Source organism: Triticum dicoccoides, chromosome 4B (genome assembly GCF_002162155.2).
Source record: "Triticum dicoccoides isolate Atlit2015 ecotype Zavitan chromosome 4B, WEW_v2.0, whole genome shotgun sequence".
Taxonomy (NCBI): domain Eukaryota; kingdom Viridiplantae; phylum Streptophyta; class Magnoliopsida; order Poales; family Poaceae; genus Triticum; species Triticum dicoccoides.
In genome coordinates, this window is record NC_041387.1 from 342,387,806 (window position 1) to 342,409,770 (window position 21,965).

The 21,965-nt window shown below is 45.9% G+C and overlaps 1 protein-coding gene across 7 annotated transcripts in view; it reads left to right on the plus strand.

Moving 5' to 3' along the window:
- LOC119296114 (transportin MOS14-like) overlaps nt 1-21,303 on the plus strand; it is a 48,208-nt gene extending 26,905 nt beyond the window's left edge. For 3 of the 7 annotated variants that reach the window (XM_037574505.1, XM_037574506.1, XM_037574509.1), the window contains 8 exons: nt 16,566-16,651; nt 17,511-17,698; nt 17,779-17,871; nt 18,319-18,506; nt 18,662-18,773; nt 19,505-19,662; nt 20,058-20,174; nt 20,631-21,303. In XM_037574505.1, the coding sequence (XP_037430402.1) occupies nt 16,566-16,651; nt 17,511-17,698; nt 17,779-17,871; nt 18,319-18,506; nt 18,662-18,773; nt 19,505-19,662; nt 20,058-20,174; nt 20,631-20,891 (1,203 nt within the window). In that variant the 3' untranslated portion in view covers nt 20,892-21,303. The remainder of the gene's footprint in view (nt 1-16,565; nt 16,652-17,510; nt 17,699-17,778; nt 17,872-18,318; nt 18,507-18,661; nt 18,774-19,504; nt 19,663-20,057; nt 20,175-20,630) is intronic. The other 4 variants (XM_037574510.1, XM_037574507.1, XM_037574511.1 and 1 more) reach the window with 4 other exon arrangements.
- The last annotated feature ends 662 nt before the right edge of the window (nt 21,304-21,965 follow it).

Sequence of the window (21,965 nt, forward strand, 5' to 3'; positions counted from 1 at the left end):
CAATTTAATAGTGAGTCAGATGTTATAGGCGGTTGAATCATTTTTTCGTTGATGGGTCTGAAGGTTTTTATGGTAGTATAGAAGTTTTATGTGAAATATTTTATATTTTGAAGCGTGTCTTTCTGGCTATACAATATAAAATGTTGCAGTTCTTACTTTATACGAGGCTTTAAATATTTTTAAGCATATCTTTCCAACTTAAAATATAAATGTTCAGATGTCGATTTTTGGCTCGGGGGAGCATATGCTCCCTAATGAAAGTAAAATCAAAATAAATAGTAAATAAATTTAAAAATTCTGAACTTTTTTGTAGATGTTCATATTAGTGTAGCAAGTGTGCTTGACAATTTTATGCCATATGGGATAGCAGTGCTCATCTGAAGAAAACAAAATTAAGTATAACATTTGGTGTTTGACTTTTTTTTTGCACAGGTCGAAATGCTTATGTTTTCCCCCTGGAAATTTGCATGTACCATTTGGGTGTGACAATGAACGCATCTATTTTTTTCAAATTATTTTGACATTTGTAAAATCCATTTTTGGCACACAGGAGCATGTGCTCCCTAGAGCCAAAATGGATTTCCGAATGTTCCGCTCTTAGTTTATACAAGGTTTTCTCAATATGCTTAGAAGTTTGATGCGGGGCAAACCTTAGTCAGCTTAGTGGTGGGATCTTCACCAATTGGATGGGGATTTGAGGAGAAAACACAAGAGAATGTAGAACTAGAGGGGAAAAGCACTAGGAAAGACCCAAGGAAACTACGAACTTGCGTAACATTAGTGGATTGAGGCCAACTTTTAGTCGCGTCGAGTTTAGACTCATTGTCTTCAGTGCCATTTGAGGAAACAACGGATCCTAAGAAAATGAGTTGAGTTGTGCAAAATGTGCATTTTCAAGATTATCACAAAGTTTCTTATTTCTTAGCACCTCAAGAACTTAGGCAACATGCATAGGATGATCATTAGTAGACTTGCTATATTGCAAGATGCCATCAAAGTACACAACAACTAATTTTCTTGTAAGGTGTCTGAGCACATGATTCATGAGACACATGAAAGTGTGCATCAAGCAAACCCCAAAAGCCCAAATTGGTTTTCAAAGTCATTTTCCATTCATCGCCAAATTGCATATGGACCACTCTTCAACTCAATCTTGAAGAAACTAGTGTCACCACTATGGTCATCTATGTCACATCATAGGGTATTGGACCCATCCGAATATGTTTCCTTGGTTTCCTAGTCTTGTTAGTTTGGATTCTGTTTAAGGTCTTCCCTTTCTGTTTAGGCCTTTCCTTGTTAGTGGAGTCAGTTCAAGTCTTTCCTAAATTACTGCCAAGCTGCCTTATAAAGCAAAGGCAGTTCACATGTAATCAGGCATCAAAGCAATAAACAAAGAAAATGGGATGTTTACCTCCAGAACCAATTTATTCCCCAGCCGCCACGACGCCCAAGCCTACCCCCCCCCCCTCGCGTTCCTACCACCCACGACTGTTAGAATAATTCAAACATGTGCTAGTTATGATTAGGTAAGTTTAGGTATACGTGCTTTGATTGGCTTGCATGCCATCTTGCAGCACATATGTATGGAGTCCAATTAGGATTAGTAGTTGATCAACGTTGTCGGTGATTAGATTAGGGAAGCAAAGTTGTGTATGTACGAGTACTAGTTCAGGTAGGCTTTAAGTTAGAGTCCGTGTACGTCTAGGTTATTTGTGTTATCAAAGCAACTTGTATTACTATGGTGCCAAAGACCAGCATATATACATGTACAAGAGAATGCCAGAAGGCTAGAATACAAAAGGCCGAAGGCCACATAAATATAACTCTTAACAACCCCCCTCAAACTCATGATGGATTCACAACACTGAGTTTAGAGAGGTGAAATCCATGTTGTGCTCTAGTATGGGCCTTCGTGAAGAAACCCGCTAGTTGTAACTCAGAAGGCACATCCTGTCCTGCACAGCAGCTCGCACATAAAAAGCATCAACACCAATATGCTTGGTAAGCTCATGCTTCACAGGGTCCCGCGCAATACTGATAGCACCTGTACTGTCGGACAAGAGGGTGGTAGGTGCATGAACAAAAACACCAAAATCCTCCAGTAACCATCGTAACCAAGTCACCTCTGTCGTCAGAAGCGCCATAGCTCGCAACTCGGCCTCTGCACTCGAACGGGAAACTGCAGTCTATTTCTTCGTCTTCCAGGCAATGAGAGAACCACCAAGAAAAACACAGTAAGCAGAAAGTGAATGGCGATCCGAAGGATCTCTAGACCACGTAGCATCCGAATAGGCCTGGAGCTGTAACGAACTGGAACGGGGGAAAAGAGATGATGAGAGATCGTGCCACGAAGATATCGTAGAACACGAAGAAGGTGACTAGTGAACTGAAGTGGGAGCAGAAACAAACTGACTTAGAATATGGACAGGATAGGAGATATCAGGACGAGTGACAGCAAGATAGACAAGACTCCCAACAAGACGACGATAACGAGTCGGATCAGACAGGGGCTCACCATCAGAAGCGCGAAGGTGAAGATTGAGCTCCATAGGAGTCTCAACAGGGCGCTCATCACTAAGAGCCGCACGAGCAAGAAGATCCTGGATATACTTTTCTTGGGAAATAAAAAAAGCCATCAGAGTTGGAGGAAACTTCAATCCCGAGAAAGTAACGAAGAGGACCAAGACCAAACATAAGGAACTGCTCACTAAGACGGGCCTTGACAAAGGCAATGTACTCAGAATCGTCGCCAGTGATGATCATGTCATCAACATATAAAAGAAGAAGAGTGCGGCCACGAGCAAAAAGGTGGACAAACAACGCTCGGGGGCCTTGCTTAAGGCCATAGAGAGAGCGACGAAGACGACAAACCATACCATTAAAAACTGAATACCCAGGTGGTGGCTGCATATAAACCTCCTCACGCAACTCACCATTAAGAAAGGCATTCTTAACATCAAGCTGAGAGACGGACCAGTGGCGAACAGAGGCCATAGCGAGAAGTGTGCGGACAGTGGTCATATGGGCCACATGAGCAAAAGTTTCATCATAACCATGTCCATGCTCCTGCTGAAAGCCACGAGCCACAAGACGAGCTTTATAACGCTCAAGAGAACCATCAGAGCGAGTCTTGATCTTATAGACCCACTTACAAGTGATGAGACGAACACGGGGAGGAAGAGAAACCAGATCCCATGTGCCGTTGCGCTCAAGGGCGGCAATCTCCTCTGCCATTGCAAACTGCCATTCAGGGTGAACAACAACATCTCGATTAGAAGTCGGCTCAAGAGCGATCGAAAGACCATAGTGAGAAGGAGAATATCGGTCAGGGGGCGGACAAGGCCGAGAACGGAGACCATAACTCGACTGAGAGGAGGACGACACACCAAAAGTAGAGGTCACATCAGTAGACTTATCCACAACATGTGGACGATGAGTATAATGGAAAGGAAAGGAGGGAAGATGTGGAATCACTGAAGGTGGAGACGGGGAATGTATCGGTGAAGAAGGTGGAGAAGAGGAAGGTATCGGTGATGAAGGTGGAGAGTCATGTGATGAGGGAGGAGAAGAAACCGTAGGAGAGTACGACGTCGGATCTGCAGCAGCAGGACGAGGAGTGGGAATACTGGGCACAGAGGGAGGTGTATTCGGAAACATAAGAAAAAAATGTTCTCCGTGGAAAAGGCCGAGGAGGATGGACGCGGGTAGAAGGGACGAGACTCATCAAAAGTCACATCCCGGGAAATACGCATCCGGTGACCGACAGGATCCCAACATCGATAGCCCTTATGCTCATCACTGTATCTGAGAAAGACACACTCGACAGAGTGAGCGGTCAGTTTGGTGTGCTCACGAGGGGCAAGCAAAACATAGCAAACAAACGAAGCACCGAATAATCAGGAGAACGGGACGCTCAAGAGGAATGCCACCCTGTGGAGCAACAGATGGCTGAATGTTAATGAGATAGGTTGATGTAGGGCGGAACCCTAGGGCCGATCTTTCATGTTTGGAGAGGATCCCTACGAGGAACACGAAGGACACACGGAGGAAAACGAGGGAAATCACGGGGAAAACGCAAGAGAAAACACTCAATCAACACGAATATGATCACACATGTGCTAGATCATCGAGGCACAAAGTAACACGAGATCCAAAGTCAACAAAGGACGATACAAGGGTAACCGTTCTTCTCCGTGAGGTCTTTGATTGTCTTCTCCGGATGGAGGTCTTGAATCCGGGTGGATCTTCTCCGAAGAGGTGCAGTCCCTCACGAGGAGTAGATCCGTGCGGATGAGCAATGCTCTATCTCAAATGAGATAAACCAATGCTACCCTAGCTAGGAGGTGGGAGAAGTCTATTTATAGTCATAGTGCAAATGAGGGGCGAAGTGAAGGGGTACAAGGGCATAGGCCCGCAGCTGGACGCAGCCAGGGTCCGGACGTCCGTGGGGCGCCGGTCGTCCGGAGGCTTGCGGGGTCCCGGACGTCCGGGGTTCCTCGGATGTCCGTAGATTTCGTTCTGTGGTCGCTGGCACGGACGTCCGGACTTCCTCGGATTTCCGTGATTTTGGTTCTGTTGGCAGGTGCACGGTCGTCCGGAAGGGCTCGGTCGTCCAGAGCCTGGGAGTGGCCGGTCGTCCGGGGCCTGTAGCTCTGGCTGGCTTCTCTTTCCTTGGCTGTAGCGTCCTCCAGGGGTCGGACGTCCGGGCCAGGCCCGTCGTCCGGGTCCTGTAGCTTCCAAAGCAACTCTTCTTCTTGATCTTCACGCTTGGTGTCCTCGCCGCCTTGGCCATTGCATGTAGCTGTTCCGTGGCTCTCCTCCAAGCACCTGATCACACACAGAGTTTCCGCATGAGGTAGTAGCCATGTCTCGTGAGTAGAAAGAGGAAGTTCAGAGAGGAGCGAGTTCACCTTATCTTCGATAGCCTTTGCTCGAGCTCTTGTCATGGGTCCAAGTGGTGTCGAGGGAGATGTAGGTACGTCCACGGGGATGAGCGAGGGATGCTCCGCATCATCTCCCCCCTGGGAAAGATCCGACCTCGGATCGAAAGTGCCATCACCATGGTATGGCGAGAGGTCCTTGACGTTGAAGATGTCGCTCACGTTGTACTCGTCTCGTGGGAGGTCGATCTTGTAGGCGTTGTTGTAGCGTGCTAGCACCTTGAAGGGTCCATCGGCTCGAGGTATAAGTTTGGACTTGCGTTCGTTGGGGAAGCGGTCCTTGCGAAGGTGTAGCCACACGAGATCGCCAATATTGAAGATCATGGGTTGCTTGTGGACGTTGAGCTTGGACGCTAGTCGTTGTACTTGGCGCTTGATAGTGTGCCTTGTATCTTCGTGCATCTTCTTGAGGTAGCTTGCTCGTGCACTCTCGTCGAGGTTGGTGCGCTCTTGTAGAGAAAGAGGTAGAATGTCTAATGGGGACAACGGGTTGAAGCCGTAGAAGACCTCGAAGGGGGACTTGCCGGTAGTCGAATGTCTTGCACGGTTGTAGGCGTACTCGGCGATGGGTAGACACTCCTCCCACTTCTTGATGTTCCTCTTGATCAACACGCGAAGTAGAGTGGAGAGCGTTCGGTTCGTCACCTTCGTTTGGCCGTCGGTTTGGGGATGGTATGCCGACGAGAACAAGAGCTTGATTCCGAGCTTGGCGCATAGCGTCTTCCAAAAGTAACTCAAGAACTTGACGTCGCGGTCGGAGACGATTGGCTTTGGCACTCCATGGAGGCGCAAGGTTTCCCTACAAAAGAGATTTGCAACATGTGAAGCATCGTCTATCTTGTTGCAAGGAATGAAATGTGCCATCTTAGAAAATCGGTCCACAACAACAAACACGGAATCCTTGCCATTTTGAGTTCTAGGCAAACCAAGTACAAAATCCATGCTAATGTCTTCCCAAGGCTGATAAGGAATAGGAAGGGGCATGTAAAGACCATGGGATTGAGCTTTAGACTTAGCTTTACGACATGTAGAGCATCGGTTGGTGAAGCGTGAGACGTCGCGGAACATCTTGGGCCAAAAGTAGTTCTTGGAGAGCGTGGCGAATGTCTTGTCGCGTCCAAAGTGTCCCATGAGTCCGCCTCCATGAGCCTCTTGCAAAAGGAGCAAACGAAGAGAAGACTCGGAATGCAAAGTTTGTTAGCTCTCATAAGATAATCATCCTTGATGTAATATCGTTCCCAATATGTATGCGTCAAACACTTAGCATAAGGAGTAGCAAAAGAAATATCATTCGCATACAAGTCTTTTATGTGCTCAAAGCCAATAACATTCAACTCAAGTTTAGTGACAAGCGTGCATATGCGTGAAAGGGCATCCGCAACTACATTTTCCTTACCCTTGATGTACTTGATCACATAGGGGAAAGACTCAATAAATTCACTCCATTTGGCATGACGCTTGTTCAACTTAGTTTGGCCTTTTAAGTACTTAAGCGTTTCATGATCGGTATGTATGACAAACTCATGAGGTCTAAGGTAATGCTCCCAAACATGTAGCACACGCACTAAAGCATACAATTCTTTGTCATATGTGGGATAATTAAGTTGAGCACCAGAGAGTTTTTCACTAAAATATGCAATAGCTCGTTTTTCTTGCATCAAAACACCGCCAATTCCGGTATCACTTGCATCGCAATGAACCTCAAAAGTTTTGTCAAAGTTGGGCAAAGCGAGAATCGGAGCATGAGTAAGCAAAGACTTGAGCTCATTAAAAATGGTAGATTGCAAAGATCCCCAAACAAAAGGAGCATTCTTCTTACTCAAGGCATGCAAAGGAGCGGCAATAGTGCTAAAATCTTTCACAAAGCGACGATAAAAACCCGCAAGGCCAAGAAAGCTACGCACTTGTTGCAAATTGGTGGCTTGGGCCAAGTTTTAAGTGCTTCAATTTTAGATTCATCAACATGAACACCCTTGGAAGAGACAACGAAACCCAAGAAGACGAGCTTGTCAACACCAAACGTGCACTTTTTCATGTTGGCATAAAGGCGTTCCTTGCGAAGAGTTTGCAAAACAGCCCTAACATGCTTTAGATGCTCTTTCATGGATTTGCTAAACACAAGAATATCATCAAAGTAAACCACAACAAACACTCCAATATAAGGTCGAAGCACAAAATGCATAAGACGCATGAAAGTACAGGGAGCTTCCGACAAACCCATAGGCATAACCAACCATTCGTACAATCCAAATTTGGTTTTGAAAGCGGTTTTCCACTCATCACCTTCTTGTATGCGGATTTGATAATAGCCACTTTTGAGATCAATTTTTGAGAAAATGGTGGCACCGCTAAGTTCATCAAGCATATCGTCTAAGCAAGGAATGGGATGCCTATAACGAACGGTAATAGCAATGATAGGTCTATAATCCCAGCACATGCAAAAATTACCGTCTTGCTTGGGCACAAGTATAACGGGAACGGCACAAGGGCTTAAGCTTTCACGTACATGTCCATTGTCGATGAGTTGTTGTACTTGTCGTTGGATCTCTTTAGTTTCTTCGGGGTTGACGTAGTATGGAACTTTGTTTGGAAGAGGTGCTCCGGGGATGAGGTCGATTCGGTGTTCAATGCCTCGTAGAGGAGGTAGACCCGGAGGTAGCTCATCGGGGAAAACATCTTTGAATTCCTGCAAAAGAGATTGAAACACTAAAGGTAGATTGTGAGAGGTGTTAGTTTTTGGTTCCCTGTCCTTGCACACAAGGACAAAGTGCATAACGCTTGATGGGTTCTCACACACTTCTTTCATCTCACTTTTGGTGGCAAATATGACTAAGTTTTTCTTGTCGCTCATCGTGGAGGCACTCGGTTTTGGCTTGTGGCTCTCACTCTCTTTTGGGTGGATCACTTTCTCACTCTTCTCTCCACGATGGGTGGCTTGCTTGTCGGCTATCACTTGACTAGAAGACATAAGTCGTAGCACATACTCCTTCCCTTTCATCTTGAAGCTATAGTGATTGGTACGCCCATTGTGGATGACGCCGCGGTCGAATTGCCATGGTCGACCAAGAAGGAGGTGGCAAACGGACATCGGGACGACATCACACTCCAAAGTGTCCTCATATGCGCCAATCTTGAAGGAGACTTGGACCGTATGCTCAACCTTTATAGTGCCGGAATCGCTTAGCCATTGGACCTTGTATGGGTGCGGGCGCTTCATCTTGACCAATTGTAGCTTGGAGCATAGTTCTTCACTTGCCAAGTCGTGGCAACTACCTCCATCGATGATGACCTTGACGGACCTTCCATTGATGCCGGCCTTAGTGTGGAAGATGTGGCATCGTTGGTCTTCTTGTTGATGTTGAAGAGTCAAGACTTTGGAGACAACGAGAGCGGGGCTCGAATCCTCATCACAAAAGACTTGATCATCTTCGTCCTCGTTCACGCGCCGGTGCATGGCCACTTGCTCAAGGGCTTCCATCTCCTCGTCACTCATGAAGTCATAGGTTCCGTCGTCGTTGAGGATCATGGTGCGCTTGTTGGTGCATTGGAAGGACTTGTGGCCTCGGCCGCCGCAAGTGAAACACTTGAAGGAGCTTGTCTTGACGGTCTCATCGGTTGGAGTAGATGATGAAGCGCGCGGCTTGTAGTTGCTTGTAGTAGGAGGAAGACGACTTGAGCTTGTCGAAGTTTTCTTGTAACTTGACTTGTCGTCGTTGCTTGTAGATGGCTTGGGTGAGGTAGAAGTTGGAGGGGTCGTTGAAGCTTGGGCGTTGGAGAAGCCGTAGGTCTTAGACGAGTACTTGGCGTACTTGAAGTCATCTTGCACTTGGCGTTCCGCTTTGGTAGCTTGATGCACGAGCTCAATGAGGTTGGAGTAGGGTTGGAAGTCGGCAATCTTCTTGATGGGATGATTGAGGCCATGCAAGAAGCGTGCCATAGTTTGCTCATCATCTTCCGTGACATTGGCTCGAATCATGGCCATCCCCATTTCCTTGTAGTATTCTTCAACACTCTTTTTTCCTTGCTTGAGGAGTTGGAGCTTCTTGAAGAGATCGCGGTTGTAGTAGGTGGGCACAAAACGTGCTCGCATGACATCTTTCATTTGAGCCCAACTGGTGATTGGTGGTTCACCTCTTGCTTCTTGGCGCTCAAGGACTTGTTCTCACCATATGAGCACATAGTCTTGGAACTCAAGGGATGCCATAGCGATCTTCTTCTCTTCCTCATAGTTGTGCAAACGAAAGATTTTGTCGACCTTCAATGCCCATGAGAGGTACTCTTCGGGATCATTGCTTCCATTGAACTTGGGCATGGTGAATTTTAGCTTGCCATAGCGTTGCTCTTCATTGTGTTGTTGGCGATGGTGATGATGACGCCCTTGACGTGGCGGATAATCATCGTCATGTTGCTCTTGGCGTGGAGGAAGTCCATGATCAACTAGCTCTTGTTGAACTTGAGGTTGAGGTGGAGCTTGTCGAGCTTGTGGAGGAGCTTGAGGAACTTGACGTTGCACGCACGGTTGGTAGTTCCGCTCTTGGATTTCTTCTCGAAGTGCTTCCTCTTGATTGCGCCGATCTCGATTGCGGTTGGCGATGGCTCGACTTGATTCTTGAAGGGCACGTTGCGCCTCAAGAGCTTGTGCTTCACGTTGTTGTTGTTGAAGACGTTGAGCCTCGGCGTCTTGTTCCTCTTGATGTAGACGTGCTCGTTCTTCCTCTTGGTGCCGTTGATGTTGTCGTTCTTGAGCTTGAGCAAAAGCAACTTGGTGTGGTTGAGGACGAAGTACTTGCTCGTCGACTTGCTCTTGTGAATGCTCGTCGTGTAGAGGATTGTGAGATGCATGACGGTCTTGACGCGCGGCTCGTCGAAGAGTGTTCGATGTCGGTGTACTTGAGCCGGAGAAGGTGTCGTCGGAGTGTCGACTTGAGCGGCTCCGTCTTGAGTACGAAGAAGTTGAAGGAGGACGGTTCACCAACAAGGCGTGGATCTCGTCCATTCTTGCATCGTTCTCTTGCTTGTGAGCGTCGAGCTTGTTGTTGAAGTAGTCTTTTGTACGTTGCTCGGAGAGTCGCAAGTCGGTGGCGAGGTTGTCAATGCGGTCAGTCATCGCTTGTTGCTCTTGATGCAACGCTCGTTGTGCACCAAAGAGGTGGCTCTTGGTGACGAATGATGACATGTCGTCATCTTGCTCGATGAAGAGTGGGTTGGTAGAAGTACTTGGCCTATCCATCATTTCAAGCAAAAATGTGAGTGGGAGAAGGAGAAGAACTTATACCAAATGTACCTTGACCGATGTTGACGATGAATCAAGATCACTCAAATGCGGACAATGAAGTAGCACAATTGGTACCAATTCTTGTCGGTTCTCACACCTACACAAGTAAAAGCTTATGGTGGAGCTTGGTTAGGATGGTGGCACAAAATTTCATGCAATTGTAAGTGAGCTTCAATAATGTTGGAAAAGATTCACAAATTTGCAAATGCAACAAGTAGACCAAGCAAGTAAAGGTACACGGAAACACACACGCAAATAGATAAGTGGGATTGTGCAAACCAAAAATGAGCCAAAATGTGGAATCCACGAAAATGCTCTTGTTGCACAATACACAAGAGGTGCTAGCACGATTGCACAATACGCGGATACGTAACTTGTGCACAACCTACTAGGAAAAATGCAACGACCTCTATCCCTAGTATGCTATGTGTATGGTATTTCGGTGCTATGATCTAAGATGATCGGATATGACAATCTTAATGTAGTATGATGCTATGGTTCTTGCTTATAAGCTCTTTGCTTATCTTTCCTCTTTGCTTAAAAGCTTGGTTGGCTCTTTCACTTTTGAGCTCTTTTCTCATGCAAAACTTCACGAACCAAGATAGCAATTGTGTATGCGATGACAACCTTGTGACACAAAAGAGGATGCCAAGATATGCACCACTATGGTATGGTATGTATTCTATGGAGGATGAACACTAATGTGCACAAGTCACGATGCCTGCAATACTCAATGGCTAGTCTTGATGGGTAAGCTATGCAAATGTAAGGCCATGTGGTTATCAATGCAATTGTAAGGTATGACAAAGATGTCGTCGAGGTTACCGTCCTTGGCGATGATGATTCCCTTGCGAAGATGAGTGGTGGTGATGATGATGTTGAACCGTACATATATAGCCGAAACACAATAGGACACGGGAACCACAACTCAAAATCTCAAAGATCAAAACGTTTCAAAATTGTCATAGGGGGGATTGGGTGATGATGGTGGTGTATGTGGGCAGCTGTGGTGGTATGATGGTTTGGAAGATGTGGTGGAAAGTGGGGAAGTGGTGGTGGCCGAACTAGAAACTTTCAGCTTCGTCAGGTTTTCTCGGACGTTCGGGTGGTCACGGTCGTCCGGTCGTCGGACGTCCGGCAGGGTCCGGTCGCCCGGGTCCTGGGCGAAAATCGGGCACGGGATGAACTGCACGATTTTGGGGTGGAGGGGAGTAGTGATGTCGAATTGGAGTGTATTTGTGGATGGAAAAGGGTGGGGGTGGGGTGGGGAAAGCTAGATCCACATGTGGCAACACAAATCCATGGATCAAATCCAACAAAATTTCAACTCACCAACAAATCACAAAAAAATTTTGGGGCTATTTTTGGTGGGGATTTTCGGATTTAGGACGAAAACAACAAAATCAAGCTAGAAAACACGGGGTAGGGGCTCCAAAAACGTGATCAACGTGGCTCATGATACCAAGATGATGTAGGGCGGAACCCTAGGGGCTGATCTTTCACGTTTGGAGAGGATCCCTACGAGGAACACGAAGGACACACGGAGGAAAACGAGGGAAATCACGGGGAAAACGCAAGAGAAAACACTCAACCAACACGAATATGATCACACATGTGCTAGATCATCGAGGCACAAAGTAACACGAGATCCAAAGTCAACAAAGGACGATACAAGGGTAACCGTTCTTCGCCGTGAGGAGGTCTTGATTGTCCTCTCCGGATGGAGGTCTTGAATCCGGGTGGATCTTCTCCGAAGAGGTGCGGTCCCTCACGAGTAGATCCGTGCGGATGAGCAATGCTCTATCTCAAATGAGCTAAACCAATGCTACCCTAGCTAGGAGGTGGGAGAAGTCTATTTATAGTCATAGTGCAAATGAGGGGCGAAGTGAAGGGGCGAAGTGAAGGGGTACAAGGGCATCAGCCCGCAGCTGGACGCAGCCAGGGTCCGGACGTCCGTGGGGCGCCGGTCGTCCGGAGGCTCGCGAGGTCCCGGACGTCCGGGGTTCCTCGGATGTCCGTAGATTTCGTTCTGTGGTCGCTGGCACGGACGTTTGGACTTCCTCGGATTTCTGTGATTTTGGTTCTGTTGGCAGGTGCACGGTCGTCCGGAAGGGCTCGGTCGTCCGGAAGGGCTCGGTCGTCCGGGCTGGGCCGGTCGTCCGGGGCTTGTAGCTCTGGCTGGCTTCTCTTTCCTTGGCTGTAGCGTCCTCCAGGGGTCGGACGTCCGGGCCAGGCCCGTCGTCCGGGTCCTGTAGCTTCCAAAGCAACTCTTCTTCTTGATCTTCACACTTGGTGTCCTCGCCGTCTTGGCCATTGCATGTAGCTGTTCCGTGGCTCTCCTCCAAGCACCTGATCACACACAGAGTTTCCGCATGAGGTAGTAGCCATGTCTCTTGAGTAGAAAGAGGAAGTCCGGACAGGAGCGAGTTCACCTTATCTTCGATAGCCTTTGCTCGAGCTCTTGTCATGGGTCCAAGTGGTGTCGAGGGAGATGTAGGTACGTCCATGGGGATGAGCGAGGGATGCTCTGCATCATAGGTGGAAGTGGTAACAGCCTCAGCCCAGAAGTGAGGCGGAAGAGAGGCCGCGATCATCATCGCACGCGCCGTCTCAAGAAGGTGACGATGCTTGCGCTTAGCAACACCATTCTAAGCATGAGCACCAGGGCAAGAGAACTGAGAATGAGTACCCTGCTCAGCAAGGAGACCTCGCAGCGCATGGGAGATATACTCACCAGCTGAATCTGTGCGAAAAACACGAATTGGAGTGGAAAACTGTGTATGAACCATGGCAGTAAATTTTTTGTATATAGATAACACCTCACTACGAGAAGACATGAAATAAACCCAAGTGTACCGAGAAAAATCATCTATAAAGATAATATAGTAGTGATGACCCCCTTTCGAAGCAAAAGGGAGCCGAACCCCAAACATCAGAGTGAATGAGATCAAAAGGGCGCTCGGACACTGGCTCACTGTGAGGATAAGGTAGTTGAATCTGCTTACCAAGCCTACAACCCAGACAATCCAACGAAGCATTACCGGAGACAGACCCTAGAACACCGCGATGAATCAAGGATGAGAGACGAGAACCACATAAATGGCCAAGACGATGATGCCACTGCTTAAAAGAGCTGGTAGATGCAACAACAGGGGTTGCAAGACTGGTGGCGTTGGCAGTGGAGGGAAGACGAAGCCAGTCAAGCTCCCAAAGACCATCGGAGCGTTGAGGGCCAGCACCAAGCAGAGCGCCCGTGCGACGATCCTGAACAGAACACGAATCAAAATCTCGAGTGACCCTACAACTAGAGTCAACAATCTGACCACCAGATATGAGTTGCATGGTAAGTCGAGGAACATGAGCAACAGAGGGAACATGAAATGAAGAAGTGCTAAGCGTGCCTTGACTAGCTACAGGGAGAGGGGTGCCATCAGCAGTAAGAACACGAATAGGAGACTCGACAGGTCGAACAGAGGTCAAAGTGGAAGAATCGTAAGTCATATGAAAAGATGCTCCAGTATCAAGAATCCATGGGGATGTACCTGAATGAGTAGAAGGTGGTTTCTCATTGCCATAAGAGTCCGTCAGGGAAACTGCAGAACCTGTCGGTGAAGACTCCCAAGCAGCAAGCAAGCATTGCAGCTGCGCAATCTCACGCGCAGACAAGGACATGGCGGAAGAAGTCGATGTAGAAACTCCCGCCGATGATGAGCATTTGCCACCACCCATGGAAACCGCGTGTAGAGTTGACCGAGAGTAGCAAGTCGACGTAGATCCGCATGTGGAAGCCACTGGGGGAGTCGGCGTGGAGCGGTCACCGCTGCGCGTGAAAGCCGCGAGAGGAGTCGACGTAGAGCGGCCACCACCGCGCGTGGAAGCCGCGAGAGGAGTCGGCGTAGAACGGCCACCACCGCGCGCGGAAGCCGCGAAAGGAGTCGACGTAGAGCGGCCACCGCCGTGTGTAGACGTCGAGAGTGGAGCTGCGGTAGAGCGGCCAGCACAACCTGACGTTGTAGGTGACGACATCACAGGTGCACAAGCACCAAGCACCGAAGAAAGACGCATGTGCGATACAGGATCAGTGTAGGGTACACCATCCAAAATCAGCGGGCAAGCATGAGAGGAAATCCTGCCCGACAACATTGACATTCCTTTTTTTTAACAACCGGTCAACTGAGACAGGGCAGCCTATCAGCGCTAACAGATTGCAGCCAACCGCCCCAGCCAAGCACTCGATGGAGGCAACCGGCAGCTAGCGCTCGAGGAATCGGGCCGGCGGCGTTTTCTCTCTCCTTTTTTTTGATGAAGGGAAATCCCGATCTGATCACGAAACGACAGCAGTTCCAACTCCCACGACCAACACACCACGCGAGCACTTGAAAGTTAGCAGCAGGCCGAGAGAGCAGGACCGGACGGGCGGCCGTCAGCGACAGGTGGCCGGCGGCGGACGGGGCCGGTGGCTGACGGCGGACGGCCGACCACCAGCAGGCGCCGCTGCAGGTGAACGAGCAGTTCCTTGCGTGGAACGGCTCGATGCTGATGGAGGGAAGGACGACAGCAGCCTGGGGAGTCGGCAACGGGAGGTGATTTGAACTTCGGCAGGGCGTCCGAGATCCAATCTGGGCGGCAGCAGAGGTGAGCCGTACGGGGCGGCAGTCAGCAGGACAGCGAAGACGTGGGGAACAAGGAGCAGCTGGAAGAAAGACACGGCAGCCGGAGACAGCCGGAAAGAAAAATCTATCGGGAGAGGAGGACGAGTTGCGGTGTCCGAGAAGACCTAAACCTAGGCTGTGATACCATGTTATGAAAGCAACTTGTATTACTATGGTGCCAAAGACCAGCATATATACATGTACAAGAGAATGCCAGAAGGCTAGAATACAAAAGGCCAAAGGCCACATAAATATAACTCAACAATTTGAGCGCTGGTAGTCTGGCTACGTGCGTTTATATATACATATACATAGGGCTCCAATATTGTATCATGGAAAAGAGTAAAGGAAATAAAGAAAAAAAGGACATGACAAGGGCCCTTGGCTACAAGTTTTTGCGTGGGCGCGTTTGTCATGTTTTTGATGTGATCGATCCTGAGGGCGAAATTCCAACAACGACTATACCCTATGTAATCTAGGTCGTGACAACTTGCTATCGACGTACTGATCCTTGGCCAATCCCCGCAACCATCCTCCATGGCCACCATCGCAGAGACCAACAATCTTTTAGATGAGAAGCTGTCTGCCCACCAGAAAGAACTTCTGGATGAACTGAAGGGCGCTGTCTTCAAGAAATTTGAAGAGGACATTGAAGAAGTTTGGGAGCAAGCAGCAGTCAATCGCCTGGCCATCGAGTGTCTGGAGCAGGGTGACTTCGGCAAGGGCTAGTACATGGAAGAGCATGAAGATGGACACCACAAAATGACCTTCCCACAATGGAAACCTAATTTCACAAGCTGGAGTTCCCAATCTTTGACGGCTTTGAAGACGCAGTTGGTTGTGAAGGCCCGGATGAGATCCATATTCCCTAGACATTGTGACACTAAGCAAGGTGTGAGCAGCTAAATGGAAATGAAATATGCCTAGTTACTTCTTTCCGATGTATTTGAAGGACCAATACCTCACAATTGTCATGGAAATGAGCGGGGTTTGGTTATGAACCTTGTATGAGAGCTCACACACCTAACACAAGGCATATATATGTAGGCAAAAATCAAGCAAAATGAAGTTCAAGATATTGTAAAGATTGGGGATAAACAACAATGAACTGGGATATATGGGCCACGACCCTTTTGTAGGCTAAACAGTATGTTCGATTTGCAATCTTTCTATGAATATTTTTTGGACTCTTTTGTTACCAAGCAGTAGTGCATTAGTTGCCAACCTATTTTGCAACAAGTTACCATGTGACAACTTTACCACCAATACAGTGACAACCTTTTTAAGTGGTCGGACCCTCCCCTGGACCCGGGAGCTACGTGGACCGGGCTGCCCTTTTTACAGTGGCAACTTTATAAATCATTGGGTGGCAGCTTTAAAATCATTGGGCTGCAACTTTTAAATTGAATTTTTTCGCTAAAACATACACGTGATCTAGTATCGAAGCCCTCGTCGTGGAAAACCCAACAGTGAAGACGGATCTCTTCACGGATCGTAAATTAGATTTGTGGTTTGGGAGTTTTTTTTGTTTTGAAATTTCAAGTTTGTGGTCACATGATGACATCATCTGCCTTGTCCTCCTCACATGCATGCAATTGAGAAGGAGATTTTGTGGTGGCGCAGTGCTGTAGGGCTCATGTTTGCTCTCTATTAAAGTCCTTCTCTAAAATCACAATGCATTTGTTTTGTCTTATGCAGATTGACATAGACAGAGATGAATTGCTAAGGCAAAATTCTTGTGCTTACGCACAAGCCTTGAACATCGCAGTTCGTGGACTTCACAGGTGCTTACAATGTTTGACTCTTGTATGCTCCACCCTGGTGTTCCTTTTTAGATTTAATAGAAATGATACTTCAAGCGTGCCACACTTTCCAGCGCTCCTGCTACAAGTTTGATGTATTATTTCGAGCATGGTCCAGTTAATGGTGGGTCGAGTTTGTTTGCCATTTCAAAGTATTTTTTTTTCTAGTTTGAAGAAACGAAAATCATATTTATGTGGGTACAATTATGGTTTGCATCAACGAGTTAGACTAATGTACTTATAAGCTGTGCAAATGGCACACGTTGGTAAGATCTAGATGATTGAAAATATACGGTGGACATTGGTGTGTACATAAAGGAGTAGTGTGTTTCTCGCTATCATCAAAAGAAAAGTTACTGTAGTCATGCGGGCAACTTTGTTTGTAGAAACTAAAACCAGTTGAGATTAACAAGTGAAGAACAGAACAAGAAAGTGGAAAGAGCAAAAGCATGGTAGCAGGCATCTCGTGATGGTCAAGAATGTATGCTCGGTCATTCATTGAAGTGAAATTGTTGAAACGCAGAGATAGAATCTCTGCTAGTGACCATAGCTAAAATTTGTATCATGGGAAAGTGGGCATATTCAACTAATTGTCATTGATAACTATCAGAGGCAGTGTTGATATAATTTGACTAGATCGAACATGAGAAGGGGTATTACAGTTGAAGTTCCTTGCTACTAATCTAACATATTTGTTACCACTTGTTGGCAATATGTTATAGGTTCTGTTGGTTCTCTTAACAGAAATTTCATGCAAATCTTTTGCATGCTCTCTCCAAGTCCTCTTTTTGTAAATTCGATATGATCTACAGTATAACCAAATATACTTTTATGTTTTCAGAACGGGTGCATTGTTCAGTCATTTGGCGATGTCAATTACATCTGGTCTAATTGATGATGATACGATTTCGGTTCTTTTCGGTATATTCTGGCCACTCCTTGAAAAACTTTCGCAGTCATCTCATATGGAGAACACTAGTTTATCTACTGCTGCTTGTCGTTCTCTTTCTTCGGCCATACATTCTTGTGGTAAGTTCAACTGATCTCTAAAATGCTAAATTTCATGCTGTATGGTATATAGATCATTATGCTGATCAAGCATTTTGCAGGACAACATTTCCAAATTTTATTACCTAAAATTCTTGAATGCTTATCTATGAATTTCTTGCTGTATCAAAGGCATGACTGCTTCTTAAGAACAGGTAACGGTTGATACTTTATTCACAAGGGGGTTTAGCCTGCAATTTGCACCTACAACTACAAAATTAAACTTAGCTGTCCTGCATAATCCTGTCTTTAGTTAGAGTATCCATGAAGATCAATGGCTACCACTTAGTACTTCCTTATGCCCCTACCTATGTTCTCTTGATTACTTAAACGACTATGCCATGCTCATAGGACTTCATTTTTGACCTACTTTATAGTTTTGCATTGTAAAAGAAATAACGGTGCCATACAATAGACTGATAGAACCCAAGTGTACTTACTACTGCAGCACCTTCTTCCAGTATACTCCCTCCGTTCCAAAATAAGTGTCTCAAGCTTAGTACAACTTTGTACTAGAGTTAGTACAAAGCTGAGACACTTATTTTGGGACGGAGGGAGTATATCGAAAGTCTACTCTACATTGACATTATTGACATTTTCAGCTGCCAACATGATTGAAGAATTTGGCCACAAGGAAGAATACAGTGTTGTATGTGTCAGAACTATTGAAACGTTTAGCTCTGCAGCTTCACTATCAAATTTGAATTCTTCTTACACATGTGATCAAGAACCCGATCTAATTGAAGCCTATGCAAACTTCACATCTGCATTTATCCGCTGCTGTCCAAAGGTTCCATTTTATATTATGTTAAGGTTCTTCGTTCATTATTGTCGCACAATATGGATTGACAGTACGGCACTGATTCTTATGTTGATTGCATGATTAATTAAGGAAGCTGTCGTCACATGACACTAATTCTTCTGTTGATTGCATGATTAATCAAGGAAGCTATTGTCGCATCTCGCTCGCTGCTTGAGCTGTCATTTCAAAAGGCAGCTATATGCTCTACAGCAATGCACCGAGGAGCAGCACTTGCAGCAATTTCATATATGTCATGTGAGTCCCACTTGACCACTTTTTGTATATGGCCTTCTGCTATAGTTCGTATTACTCCCATAGTTCGTTAGATAGGTGTACAATGAGTAAACTTGCCGGTTGCATTCAAAAGAAGAGTGAGAGATACGCAGAATGAGGGAGGGTTGATGCTTTGTGCACAATAAACTAGTGCGTGGGCTGTTGAGTGTCGACTGCTGGTAGAAGAATAAGCTTTACAAGTTAGTTTATTTACTGCGAATGTACGAGTACAAGAGACAAGTAGGGACAGAGAGTGTTTTTGGAATTGTGACCAATGAAGTAGTGCAAGGGACAGACTGCTGGTAGAAGCACAATTGTTTCAAGTTAGTGTTTTTTACTTCAAGTGCATAAATGTACTTCTGTCTAGTTTCTATCCCTCTTGTCTTCTGGATAGCACAGCCAATTTGTATAGCAACAGTAGGGCATCATTTAATCACATTTAGTAAATTTTTCGTAGTACTTTCAACTATGCACAGGATTTTTACGAAGCAAGTTGGTATATCACTTAGAGCTTGGAAAGCACCTTGGGTAGTTTTCTTTTTTTGTGTGAACTTTAAAAATCTATTTGTACTTGCTGAATTATTGGTGTTCAGTGAGGATCATTGACTGATGAAGTCCTTATGACATCCTATTGCTCTTAACATGGCGTAACACTTTTTTTTTGTTGCTAATTCGATCACTTCAAAGTAATATTTGGAAATACACACCTGCAGGTTTTTTTGATGCTAGCCTTACTGATGTGCTGGAATCTCCAGAATGCCCCTCTGATGAATCACGTGGTGCGGTGCTGGTTCAAATTTTGGCACGCTGTGGTGAAGGTCTTATGTCTAACGTATTTTATGCTCTACTTGGTGTATCAGCCTTGTCAAGGGTAGGTAGATTTTGAAGGATACTTTTTCGAGTTGTTTTTTGGCACTACTGGTCCTCATTCAGTTTTTGCTATAACTCACCATTTTGTTATGTGGTGTCAAAACTGGCCATGGTGTTATGCTTGCACCTCAAAGCCTTTCAATAAATTCTGGAATCTGGAGCTTATCTGCATTTTCCTGTGGCATAAGCTAGCATACTGATGCTCTTGCTAAGTCGACTATTAATTCCTTAGCATATTGATGATGCTACTTATAATAACTTGCTTCTGTTCTTCCATTTTAGTACTACAGCCATACTAATGATTTACTACATACTACATATTTCTTAATTTTGCTCTAACCAGAGATATAGGTGATAATAGAAATGTTTCAGAGTATTGAATTTTTTCTTCAACAGGTACATAAATCTGCAACAATGCTGCAGCAGTTGGCGGCATTGTGTAGCCTCTGTGAGAGAACAATGTGGAAGGGGATACTTTGTTGGGATTCCCTTTGTGGGTGGCTGCAGACAACGGTATCATTCCCATGATCACTGTTTTGCTGTAATTATGCTAAGCATGCCTTCATGCTTTTCTCATCTACGTTTTAGTTCCATAACTTCGAAAATATCATATGCTGTAATCTGTGCCATCCGCTTACCGTACATTTGTCTCTTCCAGATTGGAAAGGTTTAGCAGCGCTATTCTTGCAGACTATTTTTCGTAACTGTTTAAACCTGACTAAGGGTGTTCAATACTTGACATCTGATGCAAGGAGAATCTGTCGATGTAGTCGTAGAATGTGGTCATGGTAGTCTAGTCGCATGCTGCAACTTGACACTGAAGATTTTTTGCTACCTTCCTGAGTTCCTGTGTTATATAGAGGCTATATGTGTTGTAATAATACTTCTTACTTGTATATTTGCTGCTGAAGCTTACTTTGTACTCCGTACATCTGTTTCATTTAGCTGAATGTTTTAAAACTTGATCAGGTGAGTTCTTTGTCCTCACAGTACCTAAGGCAAGGGGAAGCCGAGATGATAATTCCATTATGGCTCAAGGTGCTTCAGGATGCCGCCTCGGACTATCTTCACAGCAGGACTGGCGACAATTGCAGAAACCATCCTGGTTACATGCAAGGAAAAGGTGGAAGAACCCTTAAACGCGTAATTCGAGATTTTGCAGAAAGCCATCGAAATGTTCCCACCCCCTATATTGATAGCAGGTGGAGCTGCCATCAACAGTTAAGTTAAATTTGTTGAAGTTTGAATGGTAACCGTTTGGAATAGCTTCCATGAGATAAAGAAGGTCCTTGCTTTGATGTGGAATGCAACAGCTCGCTTTGGTGGCACAGTACAGAATGTTGATCCCTAGGTTTTGTCTCTGTATTATCCTTCTATTAACTTTAAGGATGATATGTGTTATTCAGATGTGATGACTGGGTTAGGAGCTCTGACCTGCGTTCTATACCAATGTAGTGAAGTATGAGAGGTCAATCAAGAATGGTCGTCCCGTTGACCGTTCTTTAAGTTTCAGAAAATAAAAAAGCAATCCATAGCCTCATGCAACCTAGTGCTGATGAGCAGCTACGGCAACAATTATGATGAGAAGTTTGAAACAAGAAAGTGAAGAAGGTATATGTGATAGTTGTGCATATTATTCTTTTACAGTTGGGGCGTTTTACCAAACATCTATCTGCATTTTTTACTTCTGATGAACTTACGGTAGGAGGTTGGCATCCATGTGCACATGCATGTGCGTGCATCGCTACACCCAAGATAGTTCTCACAATGTTGATATGTATACCTCGAATTTTGAATTTCAGGGGGCAAAGTGGCATTTAAGAAAATCACTATTTGGTTGATTTAAGTAGAAATGACATTTTGAGGAATGCATGATGCGGACATCTCTAGCTGTGCCATCTTCACCTCATGGCGCACCAGGACAGCCTACGATAGGTAAGAGCAGCAAAAGAAAGACTGCACCATCTTCGATTAAAGGGGAGAATACACCATGCAAACAAGATGTTCCGTTGGACTCGGATCGACTATGGGGAGGTCCAAATTTGAAACGTTGGAAAAATCTAGGATTGAGGGAGGGGGAGGTGGGGTATTGGAGGTGGAAAAATATAAGAGCGTTTAGATCACTAAAATAGTAAAGTAGTATAGAATACGTAGGAGTAGGATTGATTAAGAACCAGCAGATGTCGGGATCCCCTAGGGTTTTCTAGTCCTCTCGGCGGTGGCCGTCATGAGCCCCCTTTGTCGACAAGGATGACTAGTGGACTCCCTCTGATCTACAACCACCCTAGGTGGTGTCTCGGGTTG